Source organism: Camelus bactrianus, chromosome 8, assembly GCF_048773025.1.
Source record: "Camelus bactrianus isolate YW-2024 breed Bactrian camel chromosome 8, ASM4877302v1, whole genome shotgun sequence".
In the NCBI taxonomy this organism is placed as follows: Eukaryota; Metazoa; Chordata; class Mammalia; order Artiodactyla; family Camelidae; genus Camelus; species Camelus bactrianus.
In genome coordinates, this window is record NC_133546.1 from 43,298,506 (window position 1) to 43,322,583 (window position 24,078).

Consider the following 24,078-nt stretch of genomic DNA (forward strand, 5'->3'; position numbering starts at 1 on the left):
GGGTTCTCATGGCTGAAGTAGACAGCATGCAAGAACAGATGGGCAATGTAAGCAGAGAAGTGGAAATTCTAGCAAAGAACCAAAAAGAAATGCTAGAAATCAAAAACACAAAAATGAAGAATGCCTTTGATGGACTTACTTGTAGATGAATCATGGCTGAGAAGAGAATCTCTGATCTTGAGGAAATCTTAATAGAAACTGCCAAACCTGAAAAGCAAAGAGAAAAAAGATTTAAAAATAGAAAAGAATATCCTAAAACTATGGGACAACTACAGAAAGTATAATATGTATGTAATAGGAATTCCAGAAACTTCTAGATGACAAATAATGATATGAAAAGATCTCTATATGTCATCAGAGAAGTGCAAATTGAAATGAAATACCACAAAACGCCTTTTAGAATGGCCAAAATTCAAAATATGTACACCACCTGGCAAGGATGTGCAGTAGCAGGAACTCTCTTTCATTGATGGTGGGAATGCAAAGTGCACAGCCACTTTGGAAGACAGTTTGTCAGTTTCTTACAAAATTAAACATACATTCACCATACAACCCAGCGATCACTCTCCTTGGTATTTACCCAAAGGAGTAGTAAATGTTATGTCCACACAAAAACCTACACACAGATTATCATTATAGCAGTGTTACTCATATTGGCAAAAATTGGAAGCAACCAAGATGTCCTTCCATAAGTGAATAGATAAGTATACTGTGGTACATCCAGACAATGGACTAGTTCGAGAATTGAAAAGAAATGAACTGTCAAGCCATGAAAGACATGGAGGAAGCTTAAATGCATATCACTAAGTGAAAGAAGCCAATCTGAAAAGGCTGCATACCATTCCAGCTGTATAACATTCTAGATAGGTCAAAACTATGGAAATAATAAAAAGATCAGTTGTTGTCGGTAGAGGGAAGGGGGAGAGATGAATAGAGAGAGCACAGAGAATTTTTAGGGCGTTGAAACTACAGTTGACTCTTGAACAATGCAGGTTTGAACTGCATGAGTTCATTTATGTGTGAATTTATTTCAATAAATACTACAGTACCACATGATCTGAAGTTGGTTAAATCTGGATGCAGAACCACAGATATGGAGTGCCGCCTGTGGGACTGGTGCATCCATGGGTTCTGGTATCCATGGCAGGTTCTAGAACTAGTCCCCCACGTTGTTCAAGGGTCAGCTGTACTCTCTATGATGCTGTAATGATGGATACATATCATTACAAGTTTGTTCAAACCCATAGCGTGTACAACACCAAGAGTGAATCCTAATGTAAACTCTGGACTCTGGGTGATAATGATGTGTCAGTGTAGGTTCATCATTTGTAACAACTGTTCCATCTGGTGGGAGATGTTGATAATGGGGGTTGTGAGTGTATGAGGTCAGGGGATATATGGGAAATCTCTACCTTCTGTTTAATTTTGCTTTGAACCTAAAACTGCTCTAAAAAAAATTAAGTATTGAGGGAGAAAAGAAAAAACAAAAACATGGCCAAGGTGGTCCATGACATATTCACAATGAATACAGCAAAATATATACCATCTGTATTGAAAAAATAATATTCACTTCAAGTTTTTGCTCATGATTTTGTTTATACTAAAGTTTTTGGTTTCGTAGTTGAACTGTAAAGTCTATAAGCATAAGCAATTTTTATCCAGTTTCATGTTTGTATATTTTTAGATAATATAAAAACTACTCTGTCAGTCCTAGGGATTCATATTATTACTCGTATTTTAAAAACACTGTTCAGAATGATCTAATAGAAAGAGTAGAAATGATTTTATTACTAATGTAAAACCAGAATAGCAAATCTTTTCTTAGGCTATTTCCACATTTCCTTAATTTTTTCCCTACCTCCCAATTTAAAATTTGTTTATTAATGTATTTTGGAAACAAAGCAATGCAGAAATTAGCACATCCTTTAAAAGTACGTAAATGTTCTAACCTTAGACTAGGGGTGAGGCAGGGTGTAGCTCAAGTGGTAGAGCGCATGTTTAGCATGCAGGCAGTCCTGGTTCAATCCCCAGTACCTTCTCTAAAAACAAGTAAGTAAACCTAATTACTCCCTACCTCCAAAAAGAACATTAAAAAAAGAAGAAGAAGAACTAGAATTTGGAGGTTTTGATCTGGCAGTAGAAACTGCCCAAGAACTACTTTAGCGTGTTAGAGTCTTACTGCTAAGCAACATCTGCCTCCTCGGCCCTGAACTTCTCAGATACTCTGAGGTTAATGACTGCAAGCTTACGTTTGGCCCTTCTTTACATGCCAACATCACAGCATTATAATGTGCTAATTTATATATAAAATCAAGAGTGGGAAAAGCTGTCAACATCACAGAAAAGTCTCTCATGAACACATAAAGTTAGCTCCAGCGGAGTCAAAACAGAAGCTCTTGTCTTTAAAGGGGCAGGTGGATTACTGACTGTGGCCACGTGCTTTCCTTCAGTGAACACACAATCAAAAATATCTGACAGTACCACCAAGGTAACAAAAAAAGTGCTAGATCTAGGCTATGCTAAAAGTAAGACTTTGTAAGCAAGAATTTCTGTAAGAATGCAGAGAAAAGTAATGTAGCTAATAGTTGTGGGTTAATATCTCTGTCTCAGCTCAGCATTGTCACTGACATATTTCATAAATTTATGTGTTCATATTTTTCTCCTAAACCAGTTACTGTTCCTGATAAAGCTATACTTACATGTATATATGACTAGATATGACAACTTTTTCAACTGGCTATTCATTGTCTCTTACTTTTTCTTTCTTTCTTTACTTTTCTTTTTTTTTTTTTTTTTTTTTTGAGATATACCTGACATGTAACATTATATTAATGTCGGGTATACAACCTAATGATTTAATATACTGTGAAATGATCAATATCATTTAGATCACAATAAGTCTAGTTAAAATCCATCACCACATAGTTACAAATTTTTTTCTTATGAGAGATTTTAAAATCTACTCTTAGCTCCTTTCAGATATACAATATTATTAACTACAGTCACCATGCTGTACATTACATCTCTAAGACTTATTTAGCTTTGACCACCTTCACTCATTTTACCCACCTTCTACCTCTGACAACCACCAATCTGTTCTCTGTATCTATGAGTTAAGAGGGTTTTGGGGGAGAGGGTTTGTTTTAGATTTCATATATAAGCAAGATCATACAGTGTTTGTTGTTCTCTGTCTTATTTCACTAAGCATAATACCCTCAATGACTGTCTCTATTGTGACAGATGGCAGGATTACCTTCTTTTTTATGGCTGAATAATATTTAATTGTATATAAACCACATTTTCTATATCCATTCATCCATCAGTGGACACTTAGGTTGTTTCCATGTCTTGGCTATTGTAAACAGTGCTGCATCCAACATGGGGATGCAGATATATTTTCCAATCAGTGTTTTTGCTTCCTTCAGAAATATACCCAGAAGTGGAATTGCTGAACCACCTAGTTGTTCTACTTTTAATTTTTTGAGGAACCTCCATACTGTTTTCCATAGTGACTACACCACTTTACAGTCCCACCAACAGTGCACAAGGACTCCCTTTTCTCCACATCCTCACCAACACTCTACAGAGAATTTTTACTTTAAATATTTTTCTCATTATGACTTTTCAGGATCCCAACCTAAATTGTGAAACCAGTTATTTTCCTCTTTTTAAGTCCAGTCTCTTAGCCCTGTAGTGGATAACGTTTTTCAAATTAGGAACTATGGCACAAAGTAGCAGTATAAGTTTTAATGTATTTGCCACTCCTCCCTTCTTCCCCACTTCTCCACTCCCTCCCAGTCTCCTCCCCTTTATGCCACTGAGTCCTTCACACTGTGTCCTTCACACTGTGTGGTCCTTAGGGGCAGCTGCAAGAGTTCTGACTCTTCCAGGTGTAGCTTAAATATTTTATTCAAACTTGAATTTCAACTAGATGACATGATCTTTTTTAATGTAAGAGGTTATAGTTCATATTCTTAAGTTTTTCTAATGCACTGAATGTCTCAAATGATTCATGTTCTTAATTTAGAACCCAAATTAAGTTTCTGCTACCTGTATTTTAATTTATCCCTTTGTTTATAGACAATATTTCCTTTGTAAAGCAACTTTAAACAGCTTTTTAAGTATTATTCAATTCTGCATTTAGTTCAGGTAATTTGAATTTCACAGTAAAAGGGAAGGATCGTAATAATTATTGTTTGTGTCTTAATAGAAAAGAAAAAGTGCCTAACTTTTATTTTTTAAAATCTTATATTCAATATCTTGAAATAACCTCTAGTGGAAAAGAATCTGAAAAACTGAATCACTTTTCTGTACACCAGAAACTAACACAACAATGTAAATCAACTATACTTCAATTAAAAGAGAGAGGAAAAAAACTTTAAATGCAATGTTCCATTTATGCTAAATGGTAGTTTACCTCAACTCTTAGCTTTAATGGGTTTAATAAATGAAGCAGCAATGCTATACTAGTCTCCTTAATTAATTTAACTGTGAAATATAATTGGCTTCTCATATTTGTCAAGATCCATCTTCTTTTTGTTTTGTCAATTTATGCCATGATCATTGTTAAAACTCACCAATTACCAATGAAAGAACCTTGTGAGACATATCTGTCTAATTGGTTTAAATTGAGTACTTGTGATATATTTTCATCATATAATTATACAGTTATTTGTATTTAGTATTATCTAAAAACTTTAACAATCACTGAGATTTAAGTTCAGCATTAACTTTAATGATACTGAAACAAATTATCATAATACTCCCAACAGAAAAATTTTGAAAGATACACACATTCATGCACATAGAGTATTTTCCTGCCTAATTGGCTATAAAGGCATAAAAGAAAGTCCTTGAAGGGGATAAGAAAGGGTTATTCTTCTAGGATCAAATATAGCTGTGTACCTAAAGTGTAGTCCATTGTACTTATAATACACTCACAGGCAAGTCTGTATATTGATTGGTACATTCTTTTAAATTGTTCATCCACCTTATTTTCTTCTTGAGTACTTGTAGAAAGAATGATAACACTGATGATTGTTTTCTTTTGAGTGTTCTTTTCTCCTTGTTTCACTTTTAGAACTATTTAGTATTTAAAATTAAGTGTGATATATTAAAGCCTATTGTCTTATACTAAACTATGTTATGAAATTATTTCCAATGTGTTTGTACCAACAGGTTGGCGATAGTATTGTTCACAAAGCCAGAGAGACCTTGGAACGAGCTATTAAACTGGTGAATGATACCAAGAAGTGGGGTGCTAGGGTTGTATATGGTGATACTGACAGGTAATGAACTTTCTGTTTTATAGTTGTCTTTTTGCATCTCTTCAGATACTCATTTCAGTGTTTGAAATGGCTTAAGGGTAATCCTTCGTAAAACTAGAGTTCTACTTAAGTTCTTTCCAGCCCTTAAGAGACAGAAAATGTACATGTCCTGAGCCAGAGACTGACGATTCCCATGGCACCTCTCCAGGTAGCTAAGTAGATAGAGATCTGTTAAAATTGTTTACATAGGAATGTAGTCTGTTTAAAGAAACAGTTTTTAATGTGAAGAATTCCTCAGACAGCTGCAGCTGTCTCAGTTTAAATATATACCTTAAAATAATCAAACTGTTTTTGAAAGACAGTTGCCAAAGGTATGAGTGTTTAACTTTACACTAGGCCGCAAAACCTGTTGACCTTCTTCTACAAATAGGACATATAGACAAATACAGTTTTCCACTTGATTCCAGAGGCTCACTGACTTCCTAAAGCCCATATCCACAGACTCACAAAGGATAGAACATCCTTTGAATCCTGAATTAATAACCTCAGCCTGCTTGCTTGCTTTGGTGTTTTTTAGGGCCCATTTATTTATGTAACATCTTATTTGTATGACTTATTAAAATTCTTCTAGAATATAGGCAATATGCAAATTTCTTAAAGTCTGAAATTTTTTTCATACTGAAGGCTTACAGTCACAATGTGATCATTCTAAGAGCACTTGCATCAGGAGCTCTGATCACTTTACAGTCAAATGGAGCAATCGGAGATAATGCTTCTAATCATTGAAAATAGCTTCTAGGTAATCTTTAAACAGCATTTAATCTTCTCTGGTTATTTAATGAATATGAAATCAGCATGATTATATTAATGCTGAATGAGACCTTGCCTCATATAGCAGCTGTTACATTAACAACAGGTGGAAATAGTTTCAAGTTTTCCAGAACCTAATTATCCATAGTCTCTACTGTTTGACTTTAGGTATTTCACTGCTCTATAAAATGACTTCATCTGAGTAATCTAACAATATAAAAGTTTACTAGAACATAGTTCTGCTCCTTGTTGACAGAGCTCCTCACAAAATATTTAGGGAAGAGAAGAAAGTTAAACATTTAAATTGTTGAGTTTAATTCAGGGTCATACACGTCAATGGTTGACAACACAGACCCAGCATCAGAAATTGACATGATTCTGCAAATGGCGTTATGTTGTCGGTTTTTATGGCTGAATAGTATTCCATTGTATAAATATACCACCTCTTCTTCATCCAGTCATCTGTTGATGGACATTTAGGCTGTTTCCATGTCTTGGCTATTGAAATAGTGCTGATATGAACATTGGGGTGCAGGTGTCTTTTTGAAGTAGGGTTCCTTCTGGATATATGCCCAGGAGCGGGATTCCTGGGTCATATGGTAAGTCTATTCCTAGTCTTTTGAAGAATCGCCATACTGTTTTCCACAGTGACTGCACCAAACTACATTCCTACCAGCAGTATAGGAGGGTTCCCTTTTCTCATGGATGTCCCTGGAGGATGTCATTCTAAGTGAAGTAAGCCAGAAAGAGAAAGAAAAATACCGTATGAGATCGCTCATATGTGGAATCTAAAAAAAAAGAACATAAATACAAAACAGAAACAGACTCATAGACATAGAATACAAACTTGTGGTTGCCAAGGGGAAGGAGAGTGGGAGGGGACAGACTGGGAGTTCAAAATTTGTATATACTGACAGGCATATGCAGAATAGATCAACAAGATTATACTGTATAGCACAGGGAAATATATACAAGATCTTGTGGTAGCTCACAGCAAAAAAACAATGTGACAATGAATGTATGTATGTTCATATATAAATGAAAAATTGTGCTCTCCACTGGAATTTAACACAACTCAAATTGTAAAATGACTATAACTCAAAAAAAAGTTTAAAAAAAAAGAAATTGGCATGATTCTGATTATAGTTAACGTTGTTTAGCCTTTAAGATTTTTAGGGATTCAAACACACCAAAAAACACAGACCCAGAATGTCAGAGCTAGAAGAGGACTGTTAGGGGTTTTCATGTGGTTGGGAGAAAACCCTAGGAGGCACGGTCTCAGGTGCTGCTTAAGAACAATTCCCCTGAGATAAGAAACTTGTCTAAGGTCACCCAGCTAGGCAGCAATGGAGCCATAAATTGGCATATCTCTTTTATGATTCCAGTCAAGGAAATTTAATTGCAGTAACATTAGAACTTGTGATCACCGTTCAGTCTCTAATTCATTCACCAAATGTTTATTGAAATTTACTGTATGAGGGCAATTCACTCTAGAGCATGCATTTTCAATGGTAACAGTACTGCCCCAACAGGGTACAAATTGGCCCTTAGCAGCCAAAAACACTTAGATAGGACGGTGGGTTTTGGCCCCACAAAGCTCAGCCCTACCCAACAAAATTTTATTCCTTAGTAATTAGTTTTTGTTAAATTTACTTTTAACCTTTTTGGTGAGGAGGGCAATAATGGTAACAAATTGAGAAACACTGCTCTAGGGATAATGCTTGGTGGAGGGAAAGAGTTCTTAACCAAGAATGAGATCTGAATTCTCTTTCTGGCTATACTCCTAGCTGATTGCATGACATCAAAAAGTCGCTTTGCTTCTATGAGGCTCAAGTTGTCTCATTGTCAAAATGAAGGAACTCTGATAAATAATGGTGAATGACCATTGCCTCCCTCTAGTTTCAGGACTGCTGATTTTATGAATCTCGGGGTCTAGCTAAAGAAGATTGGTTACCAAAACATCAAAATTAATCTATTAGGGTGTGATGGCTTCAAGGTTACTCCGTGGAGCGCTGGTTGCACAGGTCCTGAGGGCCCACGGTCCCAATGTAGACACCACAGTGCGCTCTATGGCATCTAGAGGCGGTGTTACTACTGACGATGAACAGGCTACTAGGCTGGAGAGGGAGTTCATGATGGCTGCCCACAAGGGACTGGACCCATGCAATGTGCTAGCCTCAAAGGCAGTCTCAGATACCAAGGAAGACCCTAATTTAGTCCCCTCCATCACCAACAAGTGAATAGTGGGCTGTGTCTGTGAAGAAGACAACAGTGCCATCATCTGGTTCTGGCTGCACAAAGGCAAGACCCAGTGATGCCCATTACAAGCTGGTGCCCCACCAGCTGGCCCACTGAGCCCCTGCACTCACTTAAGATGTGCTGTCAAGTTTCTTCTTCCCAATAACGACTAGACATTACACTGGTTCCTTCTCCCCCCCAAAAAAATTACTCTGTTAGAAGGATGTTTCTCTTTCTAAAGTAGTTACAGATTATTATCCACATAGAAAGTATAATAAGCATACTGTATTTTTTATACTATAGTGATGCAAACAATTATTTTATAATAATAGTGGTTCTCAGTAATATTTATCCCACCCTCATAGGGTAGACCTAGTCCCATCAGTTATTGAAGCTCTCTATTAGTAGTGATTCTCAGGCAGGATAGGGAAGGACATTTGACAAGACACACAGTTCCAGGGTAGCAGAAAGGTGGTAGAGAACCAAAAGAATCTCTTGGGAAATTCTTCAAAATATAATTGAGGAATGCTTCCTAGGGAATTCTAATATTCCCACTCAACTACACATCCCCTCCACGTGACAATCACTGCTGTAAATGTGAACTTGGATCTATCAACCCAAAGATAAAGGTTATTCAGCTAGATTAAAAACATCAGTGACAGACAAATAGAAAGTTACTTTGAAACAGTCCTCCTTGTAGGCCAGTCACCTCCATTCTGTTAAGTGAGCAAGAATTTCCATTAATCCTGGCCAGCTGTCTTGAAGCTTAGCTCCAAATAAAACTGGTCCAAACAGCATAGACAGACTCAAGTAAACCCACTAACACTACTAGGTAAAATCTCAAATATATACCCTATAACTTTTAAGATATAGGGTATACAGATGTTTAATTTTTATCAACTTTATTTAGGTATAATTTTTAACAAAAGCAGTGCACAGTGTGTAGTTCAGTATACAAATGTATAGACCTATATAACCAGCTGCTACTGCTGTCAAGACAGAGAACATTTCCATCACCACGGGAAGCTCTGTCATGCTCCTTCGCAGTCAGTCCCTCACTTTCATCTCCTACCCCCAGGCAACCACTTTTCTGCTATCACCGCAGCTTAGTTCGGCCTGTTCTAGGACGTTATAGATATGTGAGTGTGGACACTTTAATTCGTCATTGCATCTGAACATTTTAAGCATAATATTTTAAAAATTTGGCAGTTATATCTTAAGTTAAACACACCCCTGGCATATGACTCAGCAGTTCTACTTAATATTTACCTTAGAGAAATGAAAACTTAGGTCCACACAAAGACTTGATGCAAATCTTCACCACAGCTTTATTCTTGATAGTCCAAAACAGCAAATGGTCCAAAGGTTCATCAGTGGGTGAATGGATCAACAAATGTGGCATATGCATACATTAGAATACTATTCAGCAATAAAAAGGAACCAGTTACTTTACTTCAGCAATATGGATGTATCTCGAAAATACACTGAATGAAAGAAGCTAGACATAAGTATGTACTGTATATTATATAAAATTCTTGAAAAAACACACTAAATTAACAGGATTCTTTTAGGGAAAAAATGCCAATATGTTTATTTTATCAGTTATTTTTGAGTATTTTTTGTACTGGAATTTTTAATCCACGTTACAAATCCTTCAGGGAGGGTATAGCTCAGTGGTAGAGTGTGTGTTTCATGTGCACGGGGACCTGGGTTCAATCCCCAGTACCTCCATTAAAATAAATAAGTAAACCTAATTACCCCTCCCCAAAACAAAATAAATACAATAAATAAAATAAAGTATGAACTAAACTTCAGGAAAAAAAAATAGTACATGTACATTTCTTTAAAAGGATTTAAAAAAAAAATCCTTCCCTCTTGACCTGCATATACTGCTGGCGGGATTGTACAACAGAAAAATCTTTCTGGAATTGAGTTTGACATTATCTTTCAAAAAATATTTTTAGTGTATACCATTTATCCAGAAATTTCATTTCTAGGAATTTATTTTAAGGACATAGGGAATGTGCCAAATTATTATTACATGTGAAATACTAGAAAAAAATTTCAATGACAAATTTTCAATGATAGGAGTTTGGTTAAATTATGCTACATCCATACATTAAAATATAGTACAACTGTCAAAATGATGTAAAAGAATTAAGTGACATGGGAAAATATTCACAATATACCGTTAAATGAGAGGAGAAGGTTATCAAACTCTGATTTGTGATCCCAAATGAGAAAAAATTTATGGATATACATAGAATGTTTATAATGACTTTTCTGAGTGGTGATATTATAGATGGCTGTTTTCTGGTGCCTTTTTCTATTTTCTAACTGTTCTTCAGTGAACATATTTTACAAAATATGCATGTGTTCTTTTTTAAGTTGGTTCTGGAAGGAAATTTCCTCCCATATCACAAGTGAACTTTCCATTTCTTTATAATCACATTTTATTTTTTGATTGACATAATTATGTGTCATGGAAAGCTGTAAGTGTCTAGGAATGACCCAAGACCTTCTTGGCAGCTGTGATAGCTGGTCCGTGTGTAGCTGAACTAGAAATACTGGATGTCTTAAAGATCTGTAATAAGGGAGACCATGAATACACAAGGGAAGTGTGATAAAACAAGAAAGGTTAGACAGGAAGCAATTTAATAAGGAAGAGTAAGGAGGAAAAAGGTTTTCTTCTGTTATTAGAGTATTAGCCAGGAAAATTACTACTGATAAAAATTTTTTGTTGCAATGACTTTCTTATTACCTTACTCTATTTTTAATGCTCTTAGTATGTTTGTGCTACTGAAGGGAGCCACTAAGGAGCAGTCTTTTAAGATTGGTCAGGAAATTGCTGAAGCTGTAACTGCTACCAATCCTAAACCAGTGAAACTGAAGTTTGAAAAGGTAAGAGAAATTTAATACTGATAATCACATACAAAATCCACATACCTTCGAGAGATTTCTGACTTTTTCAATACAGAATTCAGAATCAGTAATTTTACACAGATCAGTGAAAGTATTAAATTTTGAAATATTTTTCCCTTAGTTTTGTGTAATTTTCTCAAATTTTTTAGTAATGTCTTTATATAAAGAAAGGAAAAGATTGTTCCAATTACCTATCACTGTGTAACCTCAAACTTAATGGTGTAAAACAAGCCTCATTTTATTATGCTTACAGATTTCATGGGTCAGGAATTCAGAAAGGGTGCAGCAGGGATGGCTCCCATCTGCTCCACACTGTCTTAGTCCTCAACTGGGAAAATCTAAAGGCCAGAGTGACCCAGCTGACAGCTAAGGACTGAAATCACTTGAAGTTTGCCCACTCTCACGTCTGGGGTTGATACTGGCTGCTGTTTGGCATATCAGCTGGGGCTGTCAGCTGGAACATCTACACATGGCCTTTCCCTGGGGCGACTTGTTCTTCCTCACAGCATGATAGCTGAGTTCCAGGAATGAACACCGCAAAGAGAAACAAACAAAAGCTGCTTTGCTTTTTATGACCTAGTCTCCCAGTCACATAGCATCATAGCCTATCTAAATTTAAGAGAGAACACAGGCCCCCATCTCTTAATGGGAAGAATGTCAGAGACACACTTATAAGAAGGCCATGTGGGATAGGAGATCTTGTTTCTTTGGAAAATGCAGTCTGCCACAAGAACCTTTTCACTTTACTTTAGATACTGAGCTAGGAGAGGTGTGGAATGCAAAGATGCATAAGACACACTCCTGCCCTCTAAAAGCCAGTAATCTGAAAGGAAAGATTAGAACTGTATATAAACAATTTTTTTATTGTAAACATAGAGAGCAGTCTTCTAAGCATGGTAAGAAAAAGAGGTATGTGTCCTCTTAGGCTGGATGGGGAGACTCCATGTAAGAGGTAATATTGCACTGTGTCTCAGAAAATGGTTATAATTTCAGTAGGCAGCCATGGCACTGAGGTCATTTTGCACAGAAGAAAATGGCATGTGGAAAGATACGGAATTGGGAATGCACAATATGGGAATACAGATTAGCAGGAGGGAAGCCTGGAAAAATAAAGACCAGATTACAGACTGTCCTGAATGCCAAGCTAAAGTATTAAACTTTATTCAAGAAAGTTTATTAAACAAGAGCATGACATGATCAGAGCTATTTGGGGAGGACTGGACTTGCAGTGGTATGAACAGAAATTGGGAAGAGGAGAATCTCAAGATAGGATGCCTCTTGCAACCTCAAGATAGGATGCCTCCTGCAGCCTGAAGCAGTGACCTGAACTAGCGAAAAATAAAGAAATGACAATTCAGGAGATACTGAGAAAGAAGGATGAGCAGGAGTTAGGTGATTGATGTAGGAGAGTGGGTGTGGAAAGGGTAAAGAGAGAGAAAAGAGTCCAAGATGACTCCCAGGTGTTTATTGTGCACCGACTCTGAAGCAAGAATTGTGGTAGAAGAGATTCAGACAGGATTTGGATATGGTATCTGCCCTGAAGGATGGGCATTCTAACTGGAGGGGGTGGGGTGGATTAGAAAACAGTGAGGATCAGTGCTATTCTAGAAGTAGTTGTGTAATGCTGCAGACACTCAGCCTGCCTGGCAAAGTGAAGCCCATGGTGTCCTTAGAAAATAACACCAGACATGGAAGTTTATCTGAAATAGAACACAGACCTAAACATAAAAGGGAAAACTATAAACCTTCTCAAAGAAAACAAACATTTGTTAAGAATTGTGATGCATATGTTCATGATGAATATTGATGGTTAGGTTTTTATTTTCCTTGTATTGTCTTTGTCTGGTTTTGGACAAAAAAAAAAACTGATCTCATAAAATGAGTTGGAAATGTTCACTCTTCTATTTTCTGAAAGAAAAAGTGTGTAAGATTGGTACAGTTTTTTCTTTCTTAAATGGTCGATAAAATTCATCAGTGAAGCAATCTGGTCCTGAAATTTTATGGGAGGGGAGGAGATTTTCAATTGCAAATTAAGTATCTTTAATATGTATTATTCAGGTTTTTCTCATGTCAATTTTAAAACTTGTCAAGGAATTGGTCCATTTCTCCTAAATTGTTAAATTTATTAGCTTGAATTATTTATACTTCCGTATTGTGATTTTGATATCTATAAAATCTTTAGTGACATCCCTTCTTTCACTTTTGATGTTGATAATTTATGTTTTTCTCTTTTATTCCCCTTGATCATTCTATCTGTTTATAGAACTCTTTGAAGAACAATTTCATTAATTTATACTCTTTATTATTTAATTCCTTACGCCTACTTTGGGTTTAGTTTGCTTCTTCTTTCCTGTCATTTTAATTTAGAAGCTTGAGTCATTTATTTTAAATAAATATTTTTAATATAACCATTTAAAGGTAAATTTCCCTCAAGACACTTTAACTTCAAATTTTGATATCTTGTGCTTTCATTATTCATATGCTTCAATGATAATGACTGTAGGTTATTTAGAAGTGTGTTGTTTATGTTACAAATATTTAAGGATTTCCAGAAATCTTTTTGTTATTTTAATTTAATTCCACTGTGGTTGAAGAACATAGTCTGTATAACTTCAGTGCTCTTAAGTTTATTAAAGTTTGTTGTTTGGTCTAGCATATGGTCTCTCTTAGTGAATATTCCCATGTGACCTTGAAAAGCTCCATATATTTTGATCATTGGGTGCAATGTTCTATAATGTCATTTAGGTTAAGTTAATTGATAGTGTTGTTGAAGCCAATAACAACAGTTTGATTTTCTGTCAGTTTCTAAGACAGAGCTGTTAAAGTCTCCAAGTATAATCATAGTTTGCCTTTCTCTGCCTTGTAGTTCTGCCAATTTGTATTTCATGTATTTTGAAATTTTCTTAATAATAAGTGCCTATACATTTATGGTTATGTATCTTCTTGATTAATTGTTACTTTTATCTTTGATAATATTCCTTGTCTGGAAATCTACTTTTTCTGATATTGATAAAGCTACTCTACCTTTATTTTGATTAGTGTTAGCAAGTGTCTTTTTCTAACCTTCCTATGTCCTTATATTTAAAATGGATTTCTAGTAGAAAGCATATTGACTCAGTCTTCTTGATCACATCTAATCTGATCCCTATGACCTTTTACACTATTTCCATTTTTACACTTTTTGCACCATTTTACACCACTTATGTTTAGTGTGATTACTGATAAAGCTTGGGGGCAGAGGAAAGGACCAATTTGGTAACATAAAAAGGAGTGGATGAATTCCATTTATCCAGGAATTCCACTTCAAGGAATTTATCGTACAAATTAATCCATGCACGGTTGTTCACTGAAAGACTGTTTGTAATTCCAAAAAATTGGAAACATCCTAAATGACCCATAGTAGGTAACTGGTTACAAAAATTATGATACCCTCACAAAATGGACTGCTTTGTTTCTACAAAACAAAATGAGCCCTCTGTACTAGGATGGAATGCTCTCCAAGAAAAGTTATTAAATAAAATAAGCTGAGTGCAGAATGAAGTGGAAGGTAAGCTACCATTATGCGTGTAAGTACATGTACTTACACAGAATATTTTTGGGAGAATATACAAGAAATCCCTACAGAGGGAAAGATAGACTTTTCATTGTCTGTTCTCTTAGAACTTTTTTAATTTGTACCATATTTGTTACTTAATTTTTTAATTGTTTAAAAGATATGATTGATGACTTTGAGAGAGCAGTATCGGCTGAGGAAGGAGCAGAACTGATAGTGCAGGTAAAGGAATGTATGTGTGGTGAGGAAGCAGAAACAACTCACTTTGTGTGCTTTCACATCCAAGTATTGTATCATGAATTTATTGGGCCCTAAGCCATATTTAGAACTTTTTGATAACTGACATCAGGTTAAAGAAAGAGAAAAGCATATAAAAATAAGATATTTGTGGCTAGGAAAAATTGGTTCTTGAGAGACATTTTATTAATTTTGCCACAGGTTTACTTGCCCTGTGTCTTACAAACAAAAAAGAGATATGTGGGTTATATGTATGAAACACTGGATCAAAAGGACCCAGTATTTGATGCAAAAGGAATAGAAACAGTCAGAAGAGACTCCTGCCCTGCTGTTTCTAAGGTAAGCTTTTTCTCTCTTATTTTCATCTTTAAGAAATTAGTGGCTGAAGAATCTAGTGAAAATCTTTAAGCACAAATATAAGTGGAGGAACTGTAGCCTATATGATTACATATGAGGAGCTGTTGTGTTTTTGTTTTTTAATTGAAGTATAGTTGGTTTACAATGTTGTGTTTCTGATGTACAGCATAGTGATTCAGTTACATATATTATTTTTCATTAAATATTCTATTACAAGCTGTTGAATACAGTTCCCTGTGCTATACAGTAGGACCTTGTTTATCTCTTTTGTGTATAGTAGTTTGTATCTGCTAATCCCAAACACCTAATTTATCCCTCCTCTTTTTCCCCTTTGGTAACCGTAAGTTTGTTTTCTGTCTGTGGGTCTGCTTCTGTTTTGTAAATAGTTTATTTGTGTATGATTTTTTTGAGAATCTCATTCCTAATGAAAACAACTTATTTAAGTTCTTAGTTTCTGACTTCTCCCATACCTTTACCTTTTATCACAATTGCTAAAAAATAACACATGAACTTGATTAAAAAAAACTTCTGCCTAATCATCTAGAGGTGATGTGATATGTTATCATATGGCAGCACCCATAACCTATGGAGCAGGATAAAGACGAGAAGCTCAACAGAGAAATTTCATAAGTAATATAATCCATCCTTGGGTAACCGAAACTATGTTTACTTGGGTTATCAAATACAGGTTAGGAGGATTTCTAAACAATGGTGCTATAAATTACTGAAGTTTCATCTGCATGTCTTTCTAGTCTGATTTTCCTCAAACTACATGTTCTATTTTTAGAAATAGCAAGCTATATAAAGTCTCAAATATTTTCCAGTTTCAATCATTTTTGTTATCCAATCACTGTAAGTAGCAGATTGTTTAGGTAGATCAGCAAGTTTCCCAGTAGTTACGTCATTGAAAGTATAACAACAATGATGAAATATACCAGAGGGCATTTTATACTTATGAGCATGTTCTTTTTTTTTTTTTTTTTTAAGATACTTGAGCGTTCTCTAAAGCTGCTATTTGAAACAAGAGACATAAGTTTAATTAAACAGTATGTTCAGCGACAGTGTATGAAGCTTCTAGAAGGAAAGGCCAGCATACAAGATTTTATCTTTGCCAAGGAATACAGAGGAAGTTCCTTTTATAAGCCTGGAGCCTGTGTACCAGCCCTGGAACTTACAAGGTAATGATATACACAACAGCACAAGCCTCAGTACCTAGCAGGTGTGGTCCTGGGATTCTGAAAGGCCTCTTCTGGCCTTTCCTGCAGAAACTAAATTCAGTGAAATTATAATCTGGTGCAGAGTTTGAGTTGGTTGTTTTTCCCACATCAGAATCTCAGGGTAGTCCTTAATATGGAGCTCCCAAAGCACTTAGATGGTATCATTCTGGAGTCAGATCATTTAACCAGCTAAATTTTCTCTTACCTTTAATTGTTAGATTTATGATCGTTAGTTCTTACTCTTAGGGGATAGAAGACCATTTAAGCTAATTGATAGCTGCCAACTTACATTGTTCTCTAGGTAGCAATAAGTTAACAGAGTAAGTTTTATTAAACTCTTAGAGCATATCCAGTTGGTGCCAACTAAGTGCAGTGTATATAGTTCTCAAAAAGTTGCATGTAACTCTTAACTTGAAAGTACCCCTTGTTAGTTTCTCTTGGTTTTATTATTGTTTAACTCTCATTTAAGTTTCTGGAAAGATGCATTCTGTGACAGTCTATGAGTGTGTATCTTACTTGGATTTAAATAGGAAAATGCTTACTTATGACCGGCGCTCTGAGCCTCGAGTTGGGGAGCGAGTGCCATACATCATCATTTATGGGACCCCTGGAGTACCACTTATCCAGCTGGTAAGGCGGCCAGTGGAAGTCCTGCAGGACCCGACTCTGAGACTGAATGCTACCTACTATATCACCAAGCAAATCCTTCCACCCCTGGCAAGAATCTTCTCACTTATCGGAATCGATGTCTTCAGCTGGTATCATGAATTACCAAGGGTAAGTCCTAGTACCTGTGCTAGAGTATTGAGAGAACTCACTTAAAATTTTCAGTAGAACCAAAGATTTTGTTTATGTGCTATGAGAGACAAAGCAGATGCTCTACTACCCTAAACTGGCGAAAGTGCTAGTCTTCTGCTTTTCTAAAAGAAGCTCTTTTCTACAGACGCCTTCCCAGCTTCTGTCAGACTAGCCAAATTATAGAATACTAAAATAAATCCCACAGTTAATTCAGTGGTAAACCTTTAACTACAAAATAACTCAAATCAGCCAATAAGAAGTAAATGGAGAGCAGAAATTCCTTCAAAATGGGTGTTTAAGAAATGTACAGGTTGTAGTATCTAGACATAGTCCTGAAGAAACCAGACTAAAGTAAAACATGCAGTGTGGAATCTTAGCAAAGGGAGTTTTGCTTGAACTCTTCTTTCTTAGTTTACCCATTAGAAGTCTGAAGGAGCGATTTGTGATTCTGTAATAGCTGGGATGCATTCCTCTAGGAGAGCAGCAGTTATCTGCTGTTTAGAATTCGATCTGCTCAGTCATTTGCTCAGACTTTGAAGCTGATAGTATTCAGGCAGACTGATAAAAGTTTATACGGAAATTATTTTTACTTTCTCAGTAAGCACTTAGGGCCTCAAGGAAGAGAATAAGCTGGGAAACGGAGGTTGAAGCTGTGCTTCACAGAACCTGTGCTGGCGACATCGTAATGCTGCGTCCGGGCTCTACGCCAGACAGCTATTACTACTTTTCCTTTCATCACCAACAAGAATGTTAAACCAATGACATTTATAAAACACTGACCTAATAACTTTTACGCAGGGTGACTTATAAGACACCAGGAGAATACACTAAGGGTATAATAATAAGGTGATAATGTTATTTCATTGTGAGGAGTATCAGAAGATAGATCTCTGAAGCCAGTATTAACTTTAAATGAAGAATGCTTAGGTGACTGTATCTAATTACATTTGAAATGCTCCAGGTTTACTTTTGCTTGAACTTTGCACACTACTACCTAACAAGCTATTTTTAACCTGCCACTTGCCTTGCTTCCACGGCCCAAATTGTGCAGCCTTAAGCAGTAGCCACTCTCAACCTGGATTTCTTCCATTGTCCTCTTGATCTCCATTGCCCTGTATGATCTCATACATCTGTGTAGCTCAACCAAAAACTGACTGAGAAGAGACTGTTTTTCTTTTTTTATTGAAGTATCATTGACATGCAATCTGATACTAGTTTCAGGAGTACAACATAGTGATTCAACATTTATATACATTATGAGATGATCACCATGATAAAGCCTAGTAATCTGTTACCATTTAAAGGCATTACAATATTATTGACTGTTATTTCCTTTTCTATATATTACATCCCGATGACTTACTTATTTTTTAAGTGAAAGTTTGTGCCTCTTGAGACTGTTTTTGTTCCAAAAGAAAAAAATATATGTATACATCTGATGATATTAAGGTGTAAAGGAAGGACTTTGTTCTTTTCTGTAGCCCCATTGTCTAGAACAGTGCCCAACACATAGTAGCTACTCAATATTTGTGGAATGAATGAAATAATGCCTTAGTAAACCAGTAATTAGCGTGAGAATAGCAGCTCTGCTATGAAGCTGGCTCAGACTTTTTTCTGAATTGATGTTTTTGTAGATCCAGAAAGCCACCAGCTCCTCTCGAAGTGAAGCTGAAGGGCGGAAAGGCACTATTTCACAGTATTTCACTACCTTACGCTGTCCTGTGTGTGATGACCTGACTCAGCACGGTGTCTGCAGTAAATGTCGGAGCCAACCTCAGCATGTTGCAGTCATCCTCAGCCAAGAAATTCGAGAGTTGGAACAGAAACAGGAGCAACTTGGAAAGGTATGACCTTATTCAACAGACCCAGAATCCCAAGCAATCATTTTTCAGGGAAAGGTAGTCAACTCTTGAGGTATAGTATAAGATGTGAAACTGGTACGAAAATGGAGTAAGGATTCTAAGTGAATAAACCTCCTAAAATCTCAAAAATATCATAGTTGAACTAAACTATTAAAAAAGGCTAAATTTGTTATATACTTTATTTTTTGTTTTTATGGAATAATGTATTATGTTTATTAAAACCATAGAACTACAATGTCCAGCCACCCAATTTCTTTTTTTAAAAATACTATTAAAAAAAAAAGAAAAGTACCACTTGCTCTGTCTACCGTATCTACTTACCATTCTCATAAAATTTGGTTTTCCTAGAGAATTGCTAGTAAACTTGGAAGGTCTGCAATTCTGAGAGTCCAGACAGAAAGTTAGTAGTTAACATGATTGAGCTTCCTATCTACCAGAGACTGTTCTGGGCCCTCTACAGGTGAGGAACCTGACAAAAGGGGGGTTAAGTAATTTGCCCCATGTTCCACTGTTATTAAGCAGCCAAACTGGGGTACAGACATAAAACGCAGAGGTGATTTTTCAAATGTGGGAATTCCAGCAGAAATGAACAAAAATCTCTTGAAATAAGTGGGGAAATGAAGTCTAAAGAAAAATTATTATTATGGCACATTTTTTTAAGTAGTGTATTTCTTAAAGGACTGATTATATCTTCTTATACCATCACGTTTCAAGTTACATTTTTAGCATTCAGGTGCGAGAATAACAATTTTGAGATGGAGTTTGTTTTGTCTTTAGAAGTGCAAGATAAAGTTACTGGAATGTTTTAAAACCAACCACATAATCAAGAGGCAGTATGATTTTGTGGAAATAAATCAAGCTGATGGTGAGGGTATCAGGATTCTAGTATCTGGCCATATCCCTTGGCCCCAGTTTTCTCAGGATGCAGGCTGACCTGATGCTCTTTCATAGGTCCCATCCAACTCCAACCTAAATTTTCCAATACAGTCCGCTCCTGGCAGCTCATTTGCTCACAGGCCTAACATAATCCAACCACCAGTGTGTAAAGGCCAGTATGTCCTTGAGGTAAAGAAGGTTTTGAACCAAGTCAGAGCATCCACAGCCTCCTAGGAAGACAGCCTAGCTGCTGTGCAGGTGAACACGGAGAGAAGCCATCTCTTAGGAGACTAGGCTCTTCAGAATGTGAATGATTACAGAAAGATGCTTAAGGACTGGTAAAGTATAGACTACTTCCTCTGCACTATTCTAGCTGCTATTCTGCACTGGCAGAAAATTCTTAAGTCTTACAGAGTATAGCCAGTCATCTAGAATGCATTAAACAAATTTCATTAAGAATGGTAGGATCTGAAAGGTATGATTATTTTGATGCAGCCACAGAAGTCTAGCTTGTTAAAATGACAAGTGGATTTTTCCCTCTCCCATCCATCTCCTAAATAGTTCTTAAATACCCTCACTTTTCTTCTTCCCTTCTGTTACCATCCTAGCCCAGCCCACCATTCTCTCCCCTCTAAACTCCTGCAGCAGCCTCCTGCCCTTACCCCTCTGCTGTCCTCAACACTGTAGCTAGAACGATCTTTTAAAAATACAAATCTGGTGTTCTCTCTCTTTCTCCTTCTCTCTTTCTCTGATAAAATCAGACTCCTTAGCATGCCCTGTAGCTTCTTCTTTATTCTGATCCCCACCTGCTACCTATCTCACCATTTCTTGCCCTTCTCCCTTCATACTCTACCCTCCACCCATGCTGTACTGAACTTCTTTTAGATCCATGAATACACCTTAATTTTCCCACATCCTGCCCTTAAAATACCCTGACCCTTTGCCTGGAACACAATTATTAAAGATCTAAACAACATTGTAAGGTAGAACTTATGATTGTGTATCAAACTCTGTAACCCAGTATTAGAGAAGATACCTTCTTTTCCAAGTGTTTATGTAATATTTAAAAATTGGCCATATCTTAGTCTATAGAGAAAAGCTTAATAAACTTCAGAAAGTAAAAGTATTGCAAACATTTTATCAATACAATTCTATAAAACTACTAATTAATTTTTAAACTCAGAAAACAAATGATCCTTCTCCTTGGAAAACACTCCCTATTAAAGAAACAATACATGTAAGATTCTAGACAGCCATAGTAGCTCTCAGAGAAAAATTCATCACCTTAAACACTTAATTAAAAATAAATTAAGCATCTGACTGAAATTTTTAAAGTAGATTTTTTGTTTTAGAATGTCTGCTAAAAAGTAAGTTTCCAGGTTATGGAGGTTAAAGTTTTAAATGTAAGCTTACTGAATAGAGCTTACATTTAAAACTCAGTACATGGGTGTTAAATCACCAGTAAAGGATCCTGAAACCAAACATTGAGATATATTTAGTGAGGCAAGTAATTCCATCCTGGCTTATTTATCAGATAAGCACAGAGAGTGCATAAATATTTAACAGTTTGTCCTGGCACCTGAATGTAGCTGTAGTACAGACAGTCTATATTTGGGACTAGTCTTGAGTCTTTAGGCAGAGGTCTCACTGGTGAAAGGCTGCAGAGTAGTACAGCATGCTTAGTCTCAGAGAGCCCGCTGAAGCACGGAGCTCTCGGCTGTCTGCTTGTGGCCGTATTGTAACGCTGGATATGGTAACCATTGTGCTCGGAAAAACGTTCCTTTCAACTGACTGGAAAATGTTGGGGCAGAGGACAAAAATCTTTTGCCCTATGAGACATCTCTAAAACAGAAGCTTTTTGATACAGACCACAGAAATAACTGGAGTAAATCTGATTTCTCTCTAAAAAGATGGAGTAGTAGCTACTGTATGGTAGCCTTCTTTTTTAATTACTTAGATATACCATTCACGTAGGAAAAAATCAGCCTGTATTTTCTTGACCTTTGGGGTCCTCGGTAGTAGAATCTTTTTAAATTTTTTCATGTTTCTCATGTTTTATCATCTTTTATCATTATTTTAACCGTATGTGTAACTTGAGACTTTACATATTAAAATCAGATCATTCATTGTGTAAGACAGTGTAATAATTCTTTTTAAAAATTGCCTTACGAGTTATTTTCCTTTAGATCAGAGCTCACTGTTTATCAGAATCACCTGGGAGCCCTAAAAAGTACAGATTCTTAGGCTCTCATGCCCAGAAATTCTGATTCATTGATCTGGGATCGGGTGCAGGCATTATCTGTTTTTAAGCTCACGTATAGCCAGAGTTGAAACCATTGGTCTAGACTAACTACGATTTTTAAATTCACATTCTTTGATTTTTTTCCATACTAGCATTTTCTCTTCTGAAATAAGAAAATGGGTAACTTTTTTATAGTTGGTATATAAAAAGATAAATCTGAGTAACGTAAAAAATAGTGTACACAGCCCTCATTTAAGAGACAGTCTCTAAATGTTAACTGGGTAGCCTGTTTATGTGAATCTTATTTATAGTAATATAATAGGAATCTACTATAAATGAAAGTTGATTTCCAGGGTGAAATGAATCCTTAGGAAATTTTGTGCTCTATGTTTTGTGAAATAATATCCTTTAGAAATGTCTCAACCTAGGGTTGGCTTTGTTTCAAAGAGATGAAAATTAATGAAATTTTCTGCCAGCAATCTGTAGTTGGTCAGAAAGGAGGGACTGAAAGTTTGCTGTTTACACATATACATGGAAACTTTCCTATCGTTTTATGTACTCCTCTTATACTTTCAGATATGCAAGAACTGTGCAGGTTGCTTTGATCGACATATCCCGTGTGTTTCTCTGAACTGCCCAGTACTTTACAAACTCTCCCGAGTAAATAGAGAATTATCCAAGGCACCATATCTCCGGCAATTACTAGACCAGTTTTAAATTGTCAATATCAGAGAATTCCAGGTGCTATTTTTTTCAGAGTTTACCACTAAACTGTTGTGCATGGTGCTTTTTCAACTTTCATCGAGTCAAGTATGTTCACTGTCTGTCTATTACCTGAAGACCATGAAGACGCTTACGCTGACTGAATTAAAAATTGTACTCGTTAATCTCTGAATAGCTCACTTCTTACAATGTACAAATTCCTCATCCTTTCACCTTTTTAACATTGTTTTATAATGCAGGTGTTGAATTTGCTCCAGTATGTGTAACATCTTGTAAATCCATTTGAGTAGATCATATTTACTTCCCTGTGGAAGGAGCACTGAAAACCTCTTTTTAAAAAACCATTCGTGTTTTCCTTGAACTGTCTGTATCAAGACGTGTTACTTAGAGATATCCATTCACTTTATAATTTTGACTGCGAAATATTTTGTAAATACACTTTTTTACTTTTCAAACAACTGAGTAAAAATAATGTGCAATGAATTTTATACAAATGATTTTCAAGTTGTTTGGTATATTTCCTCTAGGTTTTGCTTGACTCAGAGTAGAGTTGTTATTTTGATCGAACTGTGCAAACAAAAGTACCACGTGTAGCATTTTGAAACATTATTTTCTAAAACCGCTGTCTTGCTTTAGCTATTAATGGGGCATTGTGAGGAACTGTGCAAAGACATTTTTGTTACAAACCTGTGGGCCTGTTGCAATACTTTAAAAATAAAAAATTTTATTCCATTTTTGCTTGTTTTGTATAGACATTTCTATTGCTTCTAAATATGCTTAAAATATTTTCTTTCCTTATGTACAATCTTATTTGCCATCATCTTAAACACAAAATGTGTATTTAGAATATTTGTATAACTGTATAAAATAAAAAAGGAATTATGTGGTCAGTGCATTGTTTTCTAAACTGGAAATCATTTTGTTTTAAAAGTTAATAATGGAAACCATATTAAAATTGAATAAAATATGAAATATG

At 35.9% G+C, this 24,078-nt stretch overlaps 1 protein-coding gene, 1 non-coding gene and 1 pseudogene across 5 annotated transcripts in view; all 3 read left to right on the forward strand.

Moving 5' to 3' along the window:
* REV3L (REV3 like, DNA directed polymerase zeta catalytic subunit) overlaps positions 1–24,078 on the forward strand; it is a 143,592-nt gene extending 119,514 nt beyond the window's left edge. For all 4 annotated transcript variants that reach the window (XM_074368475.1, XM_074368476.1, XM_074368477.1 and 1 more), the window contains 7 exons: positions 5,179–5,288; positions 11,102–11,216; positions 15,229–15,366; positions 16,372–16,562; positions 17,132–17,378; positions 19,034–19,243; positions 22,956–24,078. In XM_074368475.1, the coding sequence (XP_074224576.1) occupies positions 5,179–5,288; positions 11,102–11,216; positions 15,229–15,366; positions 16,372–16,562; positions 17,132–17,378; positions 19,034–19,243; positions 22,956–23,096 (1,152 nt within the window). In that variant the 3' untranslated portion in view covers positions 23,097–24,078. The remainder of the gene's footprint in view (positions 1–5,178; positions 5,289–11,101; positions 11,217–15,228; positions 15,367–16,371; positions 16,563–17,131; positions 17,379–19,033; positions 19,244–22,955) is intronic.
* LOC123619809 (cytochrome c oxidase subunit 5B, mitochondrial pseudogene) lies at positions 6,794–11,090 on the forward strand (annotated as a pseudogene).
* Positions 9,974–10,046, forward strand: TRNAM-CAU (transfer RNA methionine (anticodon CAU)). The gene has a single exon. It is a non-coding gene; the product is annotated as a tRNA-Met (tRNA).